The sequence below is a fragment of the Lethenteron reissneri genome, chromosome 51 (assembly GCF_015708825.2).
Source record: "Lethenteron reissneri isolate LAM-NWPU_2019-01 chromosome 51, ASM1570882v1, whole genome shotgun sequence".
NCBI classification, from domain to species: domain Eukaryota; kingdom Metazoa; phylum Chordata; class Hyperoartia; order Petromyzontiformes; family Petromyzontidae; genus Lethenteron; species Lethenteron reissneri.
Window position 1 is genome coordinate 8760558 of NC_083829.1, and position 20501 is coordinate 8781058.

Consider the following 20501-nt stretch of genomic DNA (forward strand, 5'->3'; position numbering starts at 1 on the left):
GTAGATGTCACTGGTTCTTCATGTTCTACAGATGTAGATGCCACTGGTTCTTCATGTTCTGCAGATGTAGGTGCCACTGGTTCTTCATGTTCTGCAGATGTAGATGCCACTGGTTCTTTGTGTTCTGCAGATGTAGGTGCCACTGGTTCTTCACGTTCTACAGATGTAGGTGCCACTGGTTCTTCATGTTCTGCAGATGTAGATGCCACTGGTTTTTCGTGTTCTGCAGATGTAGATGTCACTGGTTCTTCATGTTCTGCAGACGCCACTGATTCTTCATGTGGCATCTACATCAAATACGGACAGGTTTGTTCGTATTTCTGGAAGTTCGTAAGTAGAATGTTCGTAAGTAGAGGAGTCCCTTATACAGTACATTTTACACTCTAAATATACGACTTAAACAATGAAAATACTACACGAAAAATTCATTTTCCATGACTGATAACTACAGTCATAAAAACAGAAAAGGAACAGTTCGATCCGGCGAAAAGTTGCATTGCGTAATTCAGCATTCACATCAGTCCAGCAATCGTCAAACACACGGTTGTGTTGAAACAAGAGCGTAGTAGTAGTACGTACATCGCCCAATGCGGACGCTTCGAGATTGCAGTTGTAAGCACCGTACAAGTAAATACAGCAACTTTTTTACATTGGTATATTTTATTTTTATGCCAATTTCGTATAGGAAAAAAAAATGTCAATCACTAAAAAAAAACACAACACACACGACACCTAAAAGCGGCCACGTTGGGTAATAATGTGCAAAAGTTAGCAATTTTAAATAATAATAATAATAATGATGTAGTGTGTTATCCGGCGCTTTTGGAAAATCCGGCGCCCCCTTCCACCCCGATACATCGATGATCTCCTAATTCTAGATTTGAAGCTTTCGTGACTGCAATGATTCATATTCTTAGGTTTTTTCGGTAAAGTCACGTAGGTAAAAACATAAAAAAGTAAAATAAAATTAAAATCATCTTCTCCAACCAATTTATAAACGGAGTGGTAGCTTCTGCAATCTCTCATTTACTTGATACAGCTGTCGTGGCTGTGACGGTACCACCTGAAGACGGAAGCTTGTGTTGCCTCCGAAACGTCGTGATTTTTTTTTTTATTTAATTTTATTTTACTTTTTTATGTTTTTACCTACGTGACTTTACCGAAAAAACCTAAGAATACGATGATCTCCTGTATGTTGAATTCACCACGGTGGGGCGTGTGCAAAAGAGGCAAATGAAAATGCCACCACCTCCCCCCCCCACCCCCCAAATTGAATGAACGAGCAAAGTGGATATGAACAGATGAATAATGCATGGCAACAAATTGGTCCGGTGCAACAAAGAAACAAACAAAAGGGATGGCATTGAAGTTAAAAAAAAAAGTTTCACGATCCTCACTCGCTGTTTTGTTTGTGCTGCTTACCGGCGCAAACGGGGGCTAGGAGATCAGTTGAACAACCTCAATTTAACACGAAGGCTTTCGCGACCAATATTATTAATAATCAACGTTTTTGGGTTTAGATCGCGTTATTTATAAATGTGTCGTAACCTTCTCAACACGGCCAATCAGTAAAAAAGTGTCACGTTGACAAAAGACAAATAGTTCACTGCTTTAGCCCACCCGGTGTGTTGAAGCGTGAAACCACAATATTTACAATTTTTGAGTACGACGTTTCGCTGGTAATTGCATCCAGCATCACTATTTGTCTTTTGTCAACGTGACACTTTTTTACCGATTGGCCGTGTCAGTCAGGCCTTCACGACCAACATTAATCCATAATTTGTGTTTTTTTGGGTTCCATTGCGTAAATATGAATGTGTCGTTCAACCCGCCACAAACATGGCTGTTGCCTGATGATGCTGGTTGTAATTGCTGGCGAAACGTCGCGCTACTCGAATTGTAAAATCTTATGGGTTCGCTCTCCTACACACCGCTATGCTGTGCCGGTAACGAATTGACGTGTTTTGTTTATGTGACAAACTTCACGAGTTGGTTCTGTTGGGTGGTGGCGAGTTTAACGGCACATTTATATTACGCGATCTAACCCAAAAAAACCTCTATTATGGCTAGGAGATGTCATCTCCCTCACCTGGTATGCAGGAAGTCATGGGTTTGATCCAAAGGTCACAAACGGGTTTGGATTCCTTACCCGTACCCGGCCGCACCAGGGTCGCAAACGGGTACCCGTACCCGGCTGGGTACGGGTAGCCGGGTATCGGGTAGGGTACGGGTATCGGGTACCCGGTTGCGACCTCTGGTTTGATCCCGACCCTGACCCCAATTGTATATTTGGAGTTTGCATGTTTGCTCTCTCTCTCTCTCCCCGTGGTCGCGTGGATTTAAATTTGGGTCTTACGGTTTTCCCCTCCACATTTAGAATCTACGTGCGTTTAGAGCAGTGGTTCCGAACCTGGGGTACACACCACCCATCCCCTGAGGGGCGCGGGATGCCCTTTCTGGGGTTGCGAGACATGACCACATTTTTTTAGAAGGTAAATGATTGAAAACACTAATTAAGCATGGGCACGAAAGTACAAAAACTACTTTGTTTCATCAAATCTATGTATTTATTAACACTATAAATTCTAGACTTGAAGCTTTCGTGACTGCAAGGAATCATATTCTTAGGTGTTTTCGGTAAAGTCACGTAGGTAAAACATCAAAATTAATAAAATAATAAAATAAAAATAAAGATCACGACGTTTCGGAGGCAACACAAGTCTCCGTCATCAGGTGGGACAGTCACAGCCAGATTTGCTACATCAAGTGATGGAGACTTGTGTTGCCTCCGAAACGTCGTGATCTTTATTTTTATTTTATTATTTTATTAATTTTGATGTTTTACCTACGTGACTTTACCGAAAACACCTAAGAACACTATAAATGTTTTAACGATTGAGAATCAAAGGGATGCAGGCCGCAGCAAAGGTTAAGAACCACTGGTTTAGAGCATTTGGCTGCTTTACATTTCCACGCGATAAGCCACTTCGTTGAGCTATCATTTGCGGCCAGGTCACTTCTGAAACAGAGCTGCATACCTCAGTGGACCTTACTTTATAAAATAAAATTTGTTTGGTTTTAGTTTGGATGTTTTCTCCCTTGCCTGGTACGCAGGAGGTCATGATTTCGATCCTGACCCTGCCGCCTGCTGTATATTTGGAGTTTGCTTGTTCTCTCTCTCTCTCTCCTAGTGGTCGCGTGGATTTTTATTGGGTCCTCCGGTTTTTCCCTCCAAATTTCTGAAACAACATCAAGGTTATTTTAGAGTTTGGCCACTATAAATATCCACGCGATCAGCCACTTCGTTGAGCTATTATTTGTGATGGCCAGGTCGCTTCCGAAACCGAGCCATCTATCTCAGTGGGCCTTACCTGGTAAAATAAAAATATAGTTTAGTTTTAGTTTCATTCTGTTCACGTTGCCGTCTGTACGCTCGTTTGCGTGCTTGTGCCGCTGTACAGCTCTCCGGCGTGTTCTTGCGTGACCGCGTGTTGCTCGGGCACGAATGTTCAACGTTTCGCCCCAACGCTTTGTGGAGTTCAGTTCCTGAAGATCTCGATGAAGCCCCTTAGGGCGCGGAGAAAAATGTCGCAAACCGTGCCGGAATAACGCGCGGTACGCCCAGAAAAACTCCACCGGACAGCGAACAGAACTCCTTGCCTCTTTGTAAGCGCATCGTGCTGGCATGTAGCGGCGTGCTAAAGGCATTATCACGGTCGGGAAACATCCATTCCTGCTGTCCACAACACCCGTTTTATTCGAGCGGCAAGGTGCAAATCATCGCGAGCATCCATCGCGTAACAACAGGCAGACGGATGACTCTCAACATCAATTCTGACGGGAGGACACGCAACCCGGAAGTGACATTTCCATATTATAAAACGACACTTTCACAGATTGATTTGCACTCCGCGAATTCTGTTTGCCATTCGTCAAATACCATCGGGGTAACAGACTCCAGAGATAAGGAGGAGGGGCTCGAGCCGCTGGAGAGGCGGGCGTGGGGGCCTGCGTGGAGGAGGAAGAGAGGATCAATGGTGCATCGTGGTGTGAAGACCGACTGAGGGGGGTGAGGCTCTGATCCGGACCCCACAGTTGTCAACCCATACGGTTGACTATACACTACTATACATTATACACTAGTTATAGGTTTTAACCCTTTTATCTGGCAACAAAACTGACACATTTACATTATGAGACTTCCTTTGCGAGTAGCAAGGTGTCAGTTTTGTTGTCAGATAAAAGGTTAAAAACCTATAACTATATCTTGCTACTGGCAAAGGAGGTCTCATAGTGTAAATGCTTCACCCCGAGCTCTCAATACTCTGACGGTGCGTTGTCTTTAAGTTGTGCGCCTTTTGGCGTCATCTGGTCCAACACCATGTGAGACTGGGCTCTAAGAAAAGCTGTCTCAGGTGTGGACCAATCAATTTCAAGGATAGTGCATACATTATCAGAGTTGTGTTTTTTGTTTGCATTTTGACCGCAAGTGTTGTGGTTAATGCAAACATGATCCCTTGTATAAAGGTGTCAGTTTTGTTGCCAGATAAAAAGGTAAAAACCTATAACTACAGTGAGGGAAAAAAGTATTTGATCCCCTGCTGATTTTGTACGTTTGCCCACTGACAAAGAAATGATCAGTCTATAATTTTAATGGTAGGTTTATTTGAACAGTGAGAGACAGAATAACAACAAAAACATACAGAAAAACGCATGTCAAAAATGTTAGAAATTGATTGGCATTTTAATGAGGGAAATAAGTATTTGACCCCCTCTCAAATCAGAAAGATTTCTGGCTCCCAGGTGTCTTTAATACATGTAACGAGCTGAGATTGTGAACACACTCTAAAAGGGAGTGCTCCTAATCTCAGCTTGTGACCTGTATAAAAGACACCTGTTCACAGAAACAATCAATCAATCAGATTCCAAACTCTCCACCATGGCCAAAACCAAATAGCTCTCCAAGGATGTCAGGGACAAGTTTGTAGACCTCCACAAGGCTGAAATGGGCTACAAGACCATCGCCAAGCAGCTTGGTGAGAAGGTGACAAGAGTTGGTGCGATTATTCGCAAATGGAAGAAACACAAAATAACTGTCAATCTCCCTCGGCCTGGGGCTCCATGCAAAATCTCACCTCGTGAAGTTGCAATGATCATGAAAACGGTGAGGAATCAGCCCAGAACTACACGGGAGGATCTTGTCAATGATCTCAAGGCAGCTGGGACCATAGTCACCAAGAAAGCAGTTGGTAACACACTACGCCGTAAAGGACTGAAATCCTGCAGCGCCCGCAAGGTCCCCCTGCTCAAGAAAACACATATACATGCCCGTCTGAAGATTGCCAATGAACATCTGAATGATTCAGAGGACAACTGGGTGAAAGTGTTGTGGTCAGATGAGACCAAAATGGAGCTCTTTGGCATAAACTCAACTCGCCGTGTTTGGAGGAGGAGGAATGCTGCCTATGACCCCAAGAACACCATCCCCACCGTCAAACATGGAGGTGAAAACATTATGCTTTGGGGGTGTTTTTTCTGCTAAGGGGATAGGACAACTTCACCGCATCAAAGGGACGATGGACGGGGCCATGTACCGTCAAATCTTGGGTGAGAACCTCCTTCCCTCAGCCAGGGCATTGAAAATGGGTCTTGGATGGACATTCCAGCATGAGAATGACCCAAAACACACGGCCAAGGCAACAAAGGAGTGGCTCAAGAAGAAGCACATTAAGGTCCTGGAGTGGCCTAGCCAGTCTCCAGACCTTAATCCCATAGAAAATCTGTGGAGCTGAAGGTTCGAGTTGCCAAACGTCAGCCTCGAAATCTTAATGACTTGCAGAAGATCTGCAAAGAGGAGTGGGACAAAATCCCTCCTGAGATGTGTGCAAACCTGGTGACCAACTACAAGAAACGTCTGACCTCTGTGATTGCCAACAAGGGTTTTGCCACCAAGTACTAAGTCATGTTTTGCAGAGGGGTCAAATACTTATTTCCCTCGTTAAAATGCAAATCAATTTATAACATTTTTGACATGCGTTTTTCTTGATTTTGTTGTTGTTATTCTGTCTCTCACTGTTCAAATAAACCTACCATTAAAATTATAGACTGATCATTTCTTTGTCAGTGGGCAAACGTACAAAATCAGCAGGGGATCAAATACTTTTTTCCCTCACTGTATATATTGCTACTGACAAAGGAGGTCTCGTAATATGCACTACACTATTACATACCTGTCAACCCATACCGTTTACCCCGTATTCTTGTAGAGGGAAATTGGGGTTTCAGGTCCATACGGCATACAGCCGTTTCAATACTGGCAAAAAAAAGTTGTTTTGTAAATTTGTTTGTGTTTCTGATTTGTGATGGGACTTTATAGGATGAACGTTGAGATGTATAAGGGGCACGGGGTGACCAATAAGGTCTGAATTGGGCTGTAATAAGTTAGGCGCTGATAAGGGGTTGACAGGTTTGTGACCCTGACTGACGCCTGTTGTACATTTTGAGTTTGCGTGTCTCTCTCTCTCCTTGGTCGCGTGGATTTTGCTCCGGGTCCTCCGGTTTTTCCCTTCACATTTAGAATGAACGTCGCACGTTTCGAGTGTTATGGCTTCTGCTTTCAGTGTCCACGTGATCATAAGCCACTTCGTAGGGCTGTCGTTCGTGGCCAGGTCGCTTCTCAAGAAGGAGCTGTATAACTGTGGGCCTTACCTGCTCGAATTAAAAAGATAGTTAATAAATCAAATCAACTTCTTGGTTCTTTTGGTAAAGTCACGTAGAATGGAAATAAAAAAGTAATACAAATAAAAATAATAATAAAATAATTCTCACGACGTTTCGGCCACAACGCAAGCAGCCGTCCTCAGGTGAAGAACAGGTCTGTCGAGACGACAGACTCTGAGAATTATTTTATTATGTTTTATTTGTATTATTTTATTATTTCCATTCTATGTGACTTTACCGAAAGAACCAAGAAGATGAATCCCTGCAGTTACGAAAGCTTTAAATCGAAATAAAATCAAGTTTAGTTAATAAATAGTTAGTTCATATTTGGCGACCCCACCCTGCCCCCCTTCCTCCCCCCCCCCCCCCCCGTTTAAGACAATATTGTTATAATTTACTTTTTTTAAAGCACGAATGTTCAACGTTTGGCCCCATACTTCCACTAATTCCCCATTCATTCCATCCATTCATTCATCATCATTATCAATTTTCGCTTTCGCCGAATTTACGCATCACAGATTCGCCCCCCCCCCCCCCCCTCATTGCTTCCTCTCGTCTCTTTCCTTCACCTCCTCTGCACCATTAGGCGCCTGATGTAAATTATGTTAACATCTGACAACTGGTATTCACATTCTTGGGTTTTTCGGTAAAGTCACGTAGATAGGTTCAAAGAAAATAAAAAATAAAAAAACTACGACGTTTCGATCGCAACGCAAGCAGTCATCTCCGATCGAAACGTCGTAGTTTTTTTTCTTCTTTTTATTATTTTTTGTTATTTTATTTGAACCTATCTACGTGACTTTACCGAAAGACCCAGGAATATGAATTCCTGCAGTCACGAAAGCTTTTAAGTCAAGATTAGATTACTGGTCAATCTGTAACGCTTTGCTGCCGCTGTTGTCTGCCGGCCCAGTTGCACGTGACAAGCACCGGTGCAGCAGTACAGCTCAATAGGCTTCACTCGGGAGATAAACGTCTGACTTGTGAGACGTAGACACGAGAGACGGAGATGATGTGTAGCGAGATGAAAGACCGGCGATCAGAGGTCGCAAATGGGTTTTGATTCCTTACCCGTATCCGGCCGCACCAGGGTCGCAAACGGGTACCCGTACTCGGCCGTACCCGTACCCTACCCGTACCCGGGCGGGTACGGGTAGGTTACGGGTATCGGGTACTTGATTGCGACCTCTGGGATGAAGCCATGTTGCAGGCACGGGTAGGTTGATTCTAGGAACGTGAATTGTGAGAAGAGACAAGACGTTGGGAAATGAGTGACAAACAGTTACTCACCAGTGACTCACGGCCTACCCTTACCCGTACCCGGCCGCACCAGGGTCGCAAACGGATACCCGTACCCGTACCCGGCCGGGTACGGGTAGCCGGGTATCGGGTAGGGTACGGGTATCGGGTACCCGGTTGCGACCTCTGCCGGCGATGCCGACGAGACAGAGGTGCGGTGAAATGAGAGAGGCCTAGGCGAGAGAGGGCGACGTTGCAAGAGAGAGAGAACGAACGGACGCACGCGGATGAGACGGGGATGCATCGGTGCGACGGAGTTACAGGCGAGAGAGACAGATCTCGTGAGTCGCGAGACGTGTCGGCAGACGTGGAGAGACGGAGGGCGATGAGGGAGTGTGCGTAACCGCCGGGCCCTCAACGGCCATGTGCGGTTCTCGTAGAGACGTCCGCTGAACTCAGGCGGGCGACATTGTTCATACGGTGCCACACAGCTGCAGCGTGGCTTGTGGAGGTTGGCTACTACGAGGAGGGGAAGAAAGCTTGCGGGCAAGGTGGAGGCTATCGCGATGAAGTGCCAGTTGATGTTAAATACCCTGGTAGATTCCTTGTGGTTTGAGTCGATGATTGACGCACCCCCTCTATTGTTTTTCACGAATCCGTGGCCCCTTTCTTGAGCCACTTGCGACCTCCCCCGAGCTTTTGCTTAGGACTTTGCGAACACCTCTCGCGTGCCACAGATACCCTCGGAGGAGGATGCGGCGACTCCGTCGTCTCCGTGCCGACGGGTCTCACGATTCCCTCGGAGAGAGATTACAGCTATCAACTCAAAACGCCGCGCTCGGTGACAATGGCCTTGAGAAAAGGTGGGCGATTGAACGTGGCGGGCTCAGAGGTCATTAGCAGAGGTCAGCAATGGGGTGAATATATATTTAATAAAACGCTTGTCCGCTTAAGAATCTCGTCTCAATTCCCACTGGTAAAGTAAGGTGATTTATGGATCTCAAAATGCATTTTTTTTCTAACTGAGTCTTTCGACCATTTAGAGGATATATATTTTGCAGAGGGCCATTGTGCTCCCACCTTAAAGCCAAACGTGTGTCTGATTTAACCTCAGCTTGCATGCATCGATTTAATTTTCGTGCCTTTAAACCACCGCTGCGTTTCAATTGATTCTCCCCCTGCTGTGTTTTTCTTCCGGGTAGAGTGGTGGCGGCGGGGGGGGGGGCGGCCCTGAAATTTAAAGCTTTTAAAACAGAGCCTAGATTACTAATTCTAAATTTAAAAAAAATATCAATATTCTCTGGTAAATGTCAACAAAAGACAGTACCGTAGCTAGTTGCCACCTGTCCAGGGAAAATTGGTGACCGCGTTCCTTCGGCTGGCAGGAATTGATTTGTGCCCGCAGACCTGGTACACTTATTGCATTGTTGTGTGTTGAGATTCATCGCAGCACTGTGCGATGTTGCAGCAGCAGCACAGTTCTGATGAAAGTGTACGCACGTACGCACGTTGAACTTGTTCGCACCGTGCGTAGCCAACCGTGCAAATCGGAGGTGAACATGGAGCCTGGTGCTGACTGAGAAACGTGCCCAGGCTTGGTCTGCAGTGGAACGAGTGGCAACCCTAATTAGGCCACGTCCATAGCGGGGGGGGGGGGGGGGGGGGTGCGGGGGCAACTCACACCGTGTGCCCCCCCTCCCCCTCCCACCGAAGTCTTCGAACTAAAGCGGGGAAGTATGACATCTGACAGCGTAACGTCTATGCACGCGGCCTGCCCCCCACCCCGCACCCCCCGCCAAAACGCAGTGCCCCGAGGGCTGTCCGTGCCCCCCACCCCCCCGACTCGCCGTCACCCTAGGGGACGTCTCTGACCCTGATGCTACCAACTTTGACAACCTCGACGAGGAAGCGTGGACGGGACCGCGTAGACGGGGCCGCGTGGACGGGGCAGTGTAGACGGGGCCGCGTGGACGGGGCAGCGTGGACGGGGCAGCGTGGACGGGGCCGCGTGGACGGGGCCGCGTGGACGGGGCAGCGTGGACGGGGCCGCGTGGACGGGGCCGCGTGGACGGGGCAGCGTGGACGGGGCCGCGTGGACGGGGCCGCGTGGACGGGGCCGCGTGGACGGGGCCGCGTAGACGGGGCCGCGTAGACGGGGCCGCGTGAACGGGGCAGCGTGGACGGGGCCGCGTGGACGGGGCCGCGTTGACGGGGCAGCGTAGACGGGGCCGCGTGGACGGGGCCGCGTGGACGGGGCCGCGTAGACGGGGCCGCGGGGAGGTGCGGCTTCGCTCACGAGCGACAGCGGGGAAGGCGACCCTCCCTGCAGGCCGCTCGCCGCCCCCGATCACCATTCAGTCCCGGCCATTGTGAACACTTATTCACGGTGCTAAATGACGAGCTGGATTGTTATTTTTAAATCCTTTATATTAAGTTCACTTGCTTGCTTGCTTGCGCGCTTACGACCGTGCAAATCTTTCGGTCGTTTTTTAACCCACTTCCCGTGCAATAACGCGGGCGCTCGCGACAACGCGACAACCTTGCGCGGAACGTTCGACGCGAAGCCCGACGTTTCGCTCCACGCCGTACTTCATGCCGAGCAACGCGCGGCGCTAACCCATAAAAGTCTCACAGCGATAAGCTCGGGCGACGACTTTAATCAATTATCTATCCTCCCCAACACCCCCCCTCCCCAAGGATAATACATCCTCGGACTCATGTGGCACTTGAAGGGCCAAGGTGAATTTTATGGGTGAATTTTATTGTTGAATTTTTGATTACTTATCCTTTAAAATGATTTAGGCAGATTCATCTCTCAGCGTGAAGCCAAATTAATTTAATAGACGCGACATTTTTTGCAGCATTTTGTAGCGGGGATAAACGCACGCACGCACGGAAACTCTACATATTTGCAGTGGGTGAATTATTCTGGGTTGTAGGAAAGCGGTGCTTGTGACAAAACCACAATAAAATAAAAATTACTCACGTGTACAGCTTCTAAACTCTTAACTAAACTTTTTTTTTTATCATACCAGGTAAGGCCCAATAGGCGATACAGCTCATTTTCAGTAGCGACCTGGTCACAAAAAATCGCCTCAACAAAGTTGCTCAACATGTGAATGTGAAGATTTATAGCAGCCAAATACTCTGAACACATGTTGATTCTAAATGTTGAGGGACAAACCGGAGGACCCAGAAAAAACTCCACGCAACCACGGGGAGAACGTGCAAACTCTAAATGTACAGGCGTCGTCAGGATAGGGATCAAACCCACGACCTCCTGTACACCAGGCGAGGGAGTTAACATTTCCTAGCCACCACGGCGCCCTGCCCTGCTAGTCAGCATGGATTGTTAAAGCGAGAGGGTGCTCAGGATCGGTTTGGACATCACAGCGACACTGACGTTAGCCGTGGCTGGGAATGAAACTCTTGCCGCCACGGGGTTCAGAACGCGGCGCGCTAACAGCTGCGCAGTTTGACAGGCGTCGGGGTCGGACCGAACCCATGGACCCTCCGGCACACCAGGGGAGGTAGTTATCATCTCGCCACCCTTGATATTTGTCAGCTGCCCGACTCCTCGTGTGTTGGTCGGTCGCGACGCGGCGCCCCGCGTGGCCTCGTCGCCAAGCGACAACGAAAACCCCACGGGCAAAGACGCGTTCGACATTTCCACCTATAAGCAATTAAATATCGCCCCATGTACGTGTCGCGTTATCCGCGTGTTGTTGTCTTATCCCCCTCACCACCCTCCCCGATAACACTGGTCAACAAAACAAACACATTTTTTTTCTGGCCTGGACTTTTGCAGCTGTTTTAGACTAATTTCAGGGTGCTGATTCTAAATCTGATCTCAGATTTGCTCTATCACATCTCATTTTATGCTATCGGCATACCCCATTTTCATTGATTTTACCCGAAATTAACTCTGTCACTTATGATTGCAAGTTGTTGCGAGTCAGTGACTGCTTTAGTGTTAAAATATGGTGCTGTATTTTTAGGATAGTGCGTTTATAATATCATTTTATGTAGACATCCACATTTATTTAATATTTTTCTTCTGCAGTTTTTATTGAAAATGCAATATTTGATATCTCAAAAACCTGATGTGATAGACAAAAACTGATGCCAGATTTGGAATCAGCACCCCAAAATTACATTAAAACCGTTGGAATACCTTATGTCAGAAAAAGTCTGCTGACCAGTGTAATCAACGATTTGACTGCACTGTAGTTGCTATCACTGGCCATGATGTCGCAGCAATTAGTTGCAAACAGAAATTAACTATTGTGTTTAATGTCATCGTTGATATCGGCAGACGATTCCGCATCCTTGACCCCACGACACCCACTCCTCCGTCCCCAGGGATGCTGCGACAGATTTCCAGGCAGGCTCGCACCAACTGCGTTCTCTCACCGGAGATGCCCTCCAATTAAGCGTCGAGGGCTGCACATCTATTTATTTATTTTAAAACACACACGCACACACACACGCGTCGAGCCGATGGCTTCATTGCGACTAAACGTGACGGCACTCCAAGGGACCGGAATCAGGCGTGGCGCGTGCGAATTCGCGTGCCGGGAGTTGCCCTCGAGTGAAAACGACGAGCGGGTTGGCATTAGAGAGAGCGAGAGGGGTTAGAGAGACACACGTTCAGGCCGAACGTTCGCTGCCCCCGTGCTCTCGTGAGTCGAGTCTCACCGCGTGCGCCACGCGCCGATCAGGCGTGAGGCCGCCTCTTGTGAAGCTGCAACGCCGCTTTAAGCTCGCTGCGAAAAACCGGCTCTGACTCGAGGGCGAATGCCGGACGTCTGCCGCCAGTCACTGTGTGGGTACCGCCTCTCACCGGGCCGGAGACCCCCCCTCCTGGTGCCTGTACAAAATGCACACTAACCAGGCCATGCTTCAACCCCCCATATGAAAGATGCCGTGCCACCCGATTTTGCACAACCCATGCCAAGCCACCCCATTGGCCCACCCCCCCACCCCCCCGAGTTTCTAGAACATTGCTCCCTTCACTTTGCTGTTCGGATATGGAACTGGCTCCCTGATGAACACATTGTGGGCAAAATCACTGATTCCGGTCTTCAGGCCTTCAAATGCCGACCACACACACACACACGGGACATCTCCTAACTTCACCGCACGCCTTATAGGGACTGAGTCTTTGAGCTGCAGTGAACCAATGACGATGCCGATTTGATGTACTCATGTCTGATGTGGCTGTTGTTCACAATTGCACTGCGCGAGGAGTTTGCGCTGCGTCGAGACCAGCGGCAGTAACGAGAGCACCGCTGGTGCTGTCGAACACGGGGAGCCCATTCTGAATTGCCCATCGGTGCAGAGAGGTGGCCCAATTTGCCACGAGAATGTTCCGTTGTGGTTCAATGCAGTTCTTCTCTTTTGGTTTAGTCTGTTGTCCTCCCCCCGATTTGCACGGTTGGCTACGTATGGTTGTGCGGAAGAAGTTCAACATACTGTACGTTAGTTAATTGTATGCGCAGTCAATTGGAAGCCAGGATGTTGTTCTGTGGGGTTGGTGTTAAGCGAGGCAGTGATACATTGTGATCAAATAATAATGATTACAGCCCTCTGCCGATCCACTGCTGGATGAAGGCCTCCCCATCTCCTCTCTTCTCCAAAACAACATCATCATCATCATCATCCACCATGGTCAATCCACTGCTTGACAAAGGCCTCCCCTCCAAGTCGTCGCCGTGATTCTGCGTTGCGACGATCCGCCTAGCGCTCGCGCGAGAGTCAAACTCATCGCTCCCTCTCTCTGTGGTGGACACGTACAGGTACTCTCTGGCACACCCCCCTCCTTGGGCTGCTACCCCGTTGTCAGTTCTGACGACGGAGCCAATGTCCTTTGTAGACGCCCGTGGTCTCTGCCCCGTGTCCACTTCATTTTCTTATCGGCCACTGCGACGCCGCCCTCTAACCCGCATGGGTCCTCTAACCCGCGTGGGTCCTCCTCCCTGTCCCTCCTCGCGAGTCCACAGAGTGCAACGTTCTTCACGCTTCTTTTGCCCACTTGTCAAGCCTTTGTTCAGTTCTACAGCCCTCTGTTAATGTCCACGCTTCTGATCCGTAAGTCAGGGCAAGGGGTCATTGTTCACCACATTGAGGGGGGTGGTGGTGGGGGGGGGGGTGAACAGAGCACAGAGCAGACACATGCGCCTTAAACCGTGACTCCCCCGGAAAATCTCGTCAATTCACCGAATCGTGGAGGTAGGGGTGGGGGCGGGCGGGAGGTGAATCATCACGCGTCCGTGAACGACGACCGATTACGGTCATTGTGTTGCTCAAAGTCGAGGAGCGTCCCTCCATGCAAACAGCGGTCGCCCCGTGTGTTTGGCCGTGCGCCATTTGTAAAAAAAAAGGTGATCCTAATACAAAAAAAATTGGCCCAGTTTTTCTCTTAGTAAGGTTCACAGTTTTGCAAAACCAAACCGTGTGAAGATGCCACATCGTGCGCTCTGATTTACATGTCGTTTTCACAGCAGCCAACCAATTTAGCACCGCTTCTTACAGTGGATGGAAGCCTCCCACGTGCAGAATAATTTGGCTTTGAATATGCTCACTGCATCCTCAATCCATTCAACAACATGTAAAGGGTGTATACTTTATTTTTTATCCTGTCGGCAAGTAGGATATGTTTTCAAGAAGGATGGTGTAATGGAATGTGGCGCCGGCGGTGGTATTGAGAGCTCGGGGTAAGCATTTACACTGAGACTTCCTTTACCAGTTGCAAAATATCGTAATAGGTTTTTACCCTTTCAACTGGTACAAAAACTGACACCTTTATACTCTTGATAGTGCGCTGTTTTTGAGTTGTACGCCTTTTGGCATCATCTAATCCAACACCAATGGAGACTAGGCTCTAAGAAAAACTGTCTCGGGTGTGGACCAATCAACTTCTTCAAGGACAGTGCATATCATTATCATTATCAGAGTTGTTTCTTTTTGTTTGCATTTTGACTGCTTGTGTTGTGGTTATTGCAAACATGATCCCTTGTATAAAGGTGTCCGTTTTTGTACCAGTTGAAAGGGTAAAAACCTATTACTATAGTTTAGTTTATGGCTCAGTGAGCACTGGACTAAAAATCCAGAGGTCGCCTGTTCGATTTGATCTCCCGACAGTAAACACCGATGGATTCACCGGCACAGTTCAGTCGATCGGCAGGTCACGTGCGATGGGGTAAAGTGTGGGTACTCCCAAGTGTTCCAAGACGTCTGGTCGGTGTGTGAAAGAGTCGGCAAAAACAGACGCTGCCTTCGCGACTTCGCCCGAGTGGAGGGCCCCTTCCGCCAGCAGCGGTGTGAGCAAGCAATTGCAGCGCTGCACCTTAACCTTTGCATTGATCTTTTGCAGACTGGACGTGACTTTCAATCCCGGAAGACCTTCACATCTTTCGCTCGTTAGAAAATAAAAATAAACAAGCAACAGAGGTACCCACGCCAACTCCGCAACCCACACCGCCGCCACAACCAACACCACCACCGCAACCACCGCCACCACCGCCACCACCGCCACCACCGCCACCACCGCCCACCGCGAGACAACTCCGCCACGGACATGGAGAAGCGGAAGGCGGCTCCGGGCGCGTGGGCGCCACCCTGGCAGCTGCTGCCATCGCTGGCGCTCCGCGCGCTGCTGCTGCCGCTGCTTCTGCCGCCGCCGCCGCCCTTGGGCCCCGCCGTCTTTCGCGCCGCCGCCGACTCCGCCGACTCCGGCGCCGGCCTCCGCTCCTGCCCGTCGGTGTGCGTGTGCGCGGCCGACATCATCGCGTGCGCCGGCGCCAACCTGACGGCGCCACCGCCGAACCTGCCGGCGTTCGGCACGGCCCTCGACCTGGGCCACAACGCCATCGCGAGGCTGGGCCCCTCGGCGTGGGCCCGCAACGCGAGCCGGCTGGTCGCCTTGCGCCTCCGTGGCAACCGCCTCTCGGCGCTGGAGCCCGGCGCCTTCGAGGGCATGCCGGCGCTCGCCGTGCTCGACCTCTCCTCCAACCGGCTGAGCGCCGTCAACGGCTCGGCGCTCCGCGGCCTGGCCAGGCTGCGCGAGCTGCTGCTGTACGACAACCGCATCGCGCGCTTCGACGGCACGGCCGTGGCGGGCCTGGCGAGCCTGCGCAAGCTCTACCTGGGCTGGAACCTCGTGGAGGAGTTCCCCTTCGGGCTGCTCGCTCGCGGCCAACCGCTGCAGGACCTCGAGCTGCTGGACGTCTCGGCCAACCGGCTGAGCTCTCTGCCCGCGGGCGAGCTGGACGCGCTGTCGCCCGAGATCAAGGACGGCCTCTACCTGCACGGCAACCCCTTCCGCTGCGAGTGCGAGACCTTCATCCTGCTGCAGCTGTGGCTCAAGTGGCGCTTCAGGCCCGTGGTGGAGTACACCGACGACTTCTCCTGCTCGTACGGACCGCCGCCGTCGACGGCGTCCGACGGAGGCGACGGCGATGGCGACGGCGGCGGCGGCGGCACGGTCAGCGCCTGGCGCGCCGACTGGGACCGCATGAACTGCTCGTCGGCGCTCGGCGACAGCACGCGCCTGCCCGCAGTGCACGCCGAGGCGGAGGACAACGTCACGGTGGACTGCGGCGGCCGGCGCCTGGCCCGCGAGGGCGGCGGCGCGCGCTACATGTGGCTGACGCCCGGCGGCGCCGCGCTGGTGCCCGGCGACGAGCGGGACGGCGCCAACGCGAGCGTGCGCACGCCGCACGGCTCGCGCCTGCTCGTGCACCCCAACGGCAGCCTGAGCATCGCCCAGGCGCAGCCCAACGACACGGGGGCGTACTCGTGCGTGGTGACGGACGGCGCGCTGGCGCTCAACGAGACGGTCGAGGTGAACGTGACCGTGTCCGAGGCGGAGGAGGACCACCCCTTCAACACGGCGTTCACCACGCTGGCGGCGTGCGTCATCAGCGTCGTGCTGGTGCTCGCGTACCTCTACCTCACGCCGTGCCGCTGCCTCTGCCGCCCGGCCGAGGAGCTCGACGCCGTGGCGGGAGACGACGACGACGGCGCCGGCGGCGGCGGCGCCGGCGGAGGAGGCGGCGGAGGAGGCAGCGGCGGCGGCGGCGGCAACGGCGACGAGTCGACGTCCAACTCGAACTCGCGGCAGAGGAACGACAGCAGCGCGCAGTACTCGAGCCTCAGTGTCACGCCGCAGCACCGCGACGACCCGCTCCCCGGCGGAGGGGGGGCGCCCGGCCGCCACAAGTTCGGCCACAACGGCAGCGGCGGGGGCGGCGGCAGCGGCAAACACGTGGTGTTTGCCGAGCACGGCAAAAAGGAGCCGCTCTCCGTCGTCATCGGCGGCGTCGTGTCGGCGTCGCCGGCCGAAAACCACGGCAAGGGACGCGGCAAATCGCTGGTCGGTGGCGGCGGCGGCGGAGGAGGAGTGGAGCACCGGGCACTGGAGGAGCGGCTCATCAAAATCCAGAGGGTCAAGTCCGACTCGGATTCCATCTGCTCCGTGTTTTCGGATACACCCATCATGCCGTGACGCCACGGAGGGGAGCCGCGGCGGGCGTGGGGAGGAGGAGGAGGTGGAGCGTGCGGAGGAGTGCGGAGGAGTGCGGAGGAGGAGGAGGAGGTGTGGACCGCTCTTCGTCATCGTCGTCACGTTTGGACTTGGGCTCGAGCCTGAACTCGGGAAAGGAAAAGTCGTTGGGAATGTTGCGGACGCGCAGCGGGATTGGAGATCGAATCCGACGCTGGTGCTTGTAAATATTGTGTAATTATATACATACGCACACACACACACACATATATCTGAGTGCAATAGACAAAAGCGTATGTGTGTCCATGCTCTTATTTTTTTGTTAGCTTACGAACGTGTAAGCCTGTATCCCGTCTTTGTTTTTGAAGTTATGAATGCAGAAGTCTACATCGCCCGGAGACGTCTCAGGATGGCACTTAAATTTAAAACACATCAGCCTGTAATGAACCAAATGCATTCCCGTGAACGCAAACAGCCCTAGACGGTTGCCGCAATTGCACGCTGACTTGACCGCGGCGATTCTATTGTTATTTCGTCACTTTACGTTATTTCCTGCTAAAATATACCGGATGTGCCGGTTGGTGGATCACGCAGAGATTGTGCCCGCATGAGACACCCCCCCCCCCACCGCCCCTCGTGTAAAAGACAGTACAGCAAGTAGACACGTGACCCATCTGCGCAGCGTTAGATCGCTCTTCTCTCCGGGTCCCCGCAGATACCTCGCTCGTAAAAAAAACACGCAGAAAAAAAAATGGGCGTGGGAAAGAAAAACCATGCACACGTGTTGGCGATCCCGTAACGCTAACCCAAACGCGCGTTTGTTCTCGGTGGCCTTCTAATCGGCGACGTTTAACGCGTTTCAAAGCCGCATGGAGAACGACGCCGCGTGGCGCCCCACGTGAGCGCGGACGCTTTGGAGAGAAGCGCATTGGAACAAACCTGGCCGGGTTTCTGTCGATCAAGTCCCTGAGCAGCGGGCCACACTCTTGCGCCCGAGCTTCGTTCGTGATAAATCGTCTGCACGGGAGTTTCCGTCGCGGCGACCCTTGGCGGACGAACGCAACGAAGGGGCACGGATGGCGCACTCATGCTTTCCGGGCCTCGCGCCAAGCTTGCGATCGGGCTCAAAATATCTAAACAACAACAACAACAACAAAAAACGCGACTCTCTCGACCATCGAAGGCCCCGGACTTCAGGCGAGGGGGAAATGTGCGCGCTTGAGAAATTCCCAAAATGTGGAGCGGAGAGCCGCCCTTTTTTGGGTAGAAGCGGCGTGAACGCCAAAACCCGCGCGCGACAAACGCTGATGCTCAAGAGGCTGCGCACGGAACTCGTCGCCTCGCTTCCCTAGGCAGGGCGGGGCGGAGGGGGGAATATGAACAGATAATTTTGCTCGTCGCCGCGAGCCACTGGCACCTCGCTCGTATCAAGTTCCGTCCTTCCTCGGCCTCGTTCGATGCGTTCGCAGGCAACGGCGGCCGCCTCGAGTGGCCCGCTGGCTCCAGATCATCGGGTTCTAATCCCGGTTTTAGGAGGTGAACCTCGTTCCCGAGTGGCGGTGAGTTGGCGGTCGAAGCTCCGGTCACCAATGACTGAACACAGGCAGCAACGACAAAATCCACGTCGCGTCGATTATTACACTGGTCAACACACTTTTTCTGGAATAAGGTATTCCAACTGTTTTAATGTTATTTTGGGGCTCTGATTCCAAATCTGGCAGGTTTTTGAGATATCAAATATTGCATTTTCAATAAAAACTGCAGAAGAAAAATATTAAATAAATGTGGATGTCTACATAAAATGATATTATAAACACACTATCCTAGAAATACAGCACCATATTTTCACACCAAAGTAGTCACTGACTCGCAACAACTTGCAATCATAAGTGACAGAGTTAATTTTGGGTAAAATCAATGAAAATGGGGTATGCCGATAGCATAAAAATGAGATGTGATAGAGCAAATCTGAGATCAGATTTAGAATCGGCACCCTGAAATTAGTCTAAAACAGCTGCAAAAGTCCAGGCCAGAAAAAAATGTTTTTTTTTTGTTGACCAGTGTCATGGTTCCGCGCTCGCTTTGGCTAAGTTCCAGCGCTCGGTGATAATATTGCTCTTGGTGGCAGAGTGTACGGGGAAGCTCTGCGCACGACTGTGTTGACCACACGAAGGGTCACTTGAAGGTAGCTCTGTGTTATCCGCTTCCCGTGGGACGCTGTCCGACTGCCGCGCGAGACTTCCCGGGCGGATCCTTCATCTCACGGCGCGAGGGCGACGGGGCAATTCGGGATAATTTGGCGAAATAATAAGTAATATTTTAAAAAACCTTTTTAAACAAACACGCTTTTATGAACTGTACTAGTAATGGCAGAACTCCACGACTCCAGGAAGTGGCCCCGAAGCTTGCCATATAAACGTAAGGGACTGTGGCCAAATACAGCCAACGTCAGTTGACCGTGGACAATTAGACCCAAGCCAAAACAAAACATATTTAAAAGAATGTTTAAAAATGTATGCTTATTTTTCTTTTTTATGATAGAATATAGTATTGTCATCAGTATGACATAAGTATACCAAGTTTGCAGTCGATACCACATTGGGGAAAGTGTGTTAAAATTGAGTTACAAGATTTGAGGATACAACAACGACAACAACAACAGACAGAGTGAGTTAAAAGAAAGCGCGTAAAAAGGGGTCCCCGCCTGTCAGAAGTGCACTGCGACACAGCGAGAGCGATAAACAAACACACAAACAAAAACACTGAGCTCCAAACGGAGGCTTGAACTTCCGCGGCGGTGGTATGAGCTCCTATTGGTGGAGATTTGCGAGCGACAGATTCGTGCCCAGCGCCGGAGTGCCACACTCATCACGCGGCTCGGAGACGGAGGCTGCTGCTGCTGCATTGTGGGAATCCCCACGCATCGCCCCAATACGGTTTAGAGGTTCCCGTTACTCTAGCGCAGAGGTCGCAAACGGGTTTTGATTCCCTACCCGTACCCGGCCGCACCAGGGTCGCAAACGGGTACCCGTACCCG

General features: G+C 51.0%; 1 protein-coding gene across 1 annotated transcript in view; it reads left to right on the top strand.

Annotated features, from left to right (window-relative positions):
• Positions 1-19750, top strand: part of LOC133355566 (amphoterin-induced protein 2-like) — a 36363-nt gene extending 16613 nt beyond the window's left edge. The window contains exon 2 of the mRNA XM_061572905.1: positions 15335-19750. Within this exon, the coding sequence (XP_061428889.1) occupies positions 15539-17467 (1929 nt within the window). The 5' untranslated portion in view covers positions 15335-15538 and the 3' untranslated portion in view covers positions 17468-19750. The remainder of the gene's footprint in view (positions 1-15334) is intronic.
• Positions 19751-20501: the final 751 nt, after the last annotated feature.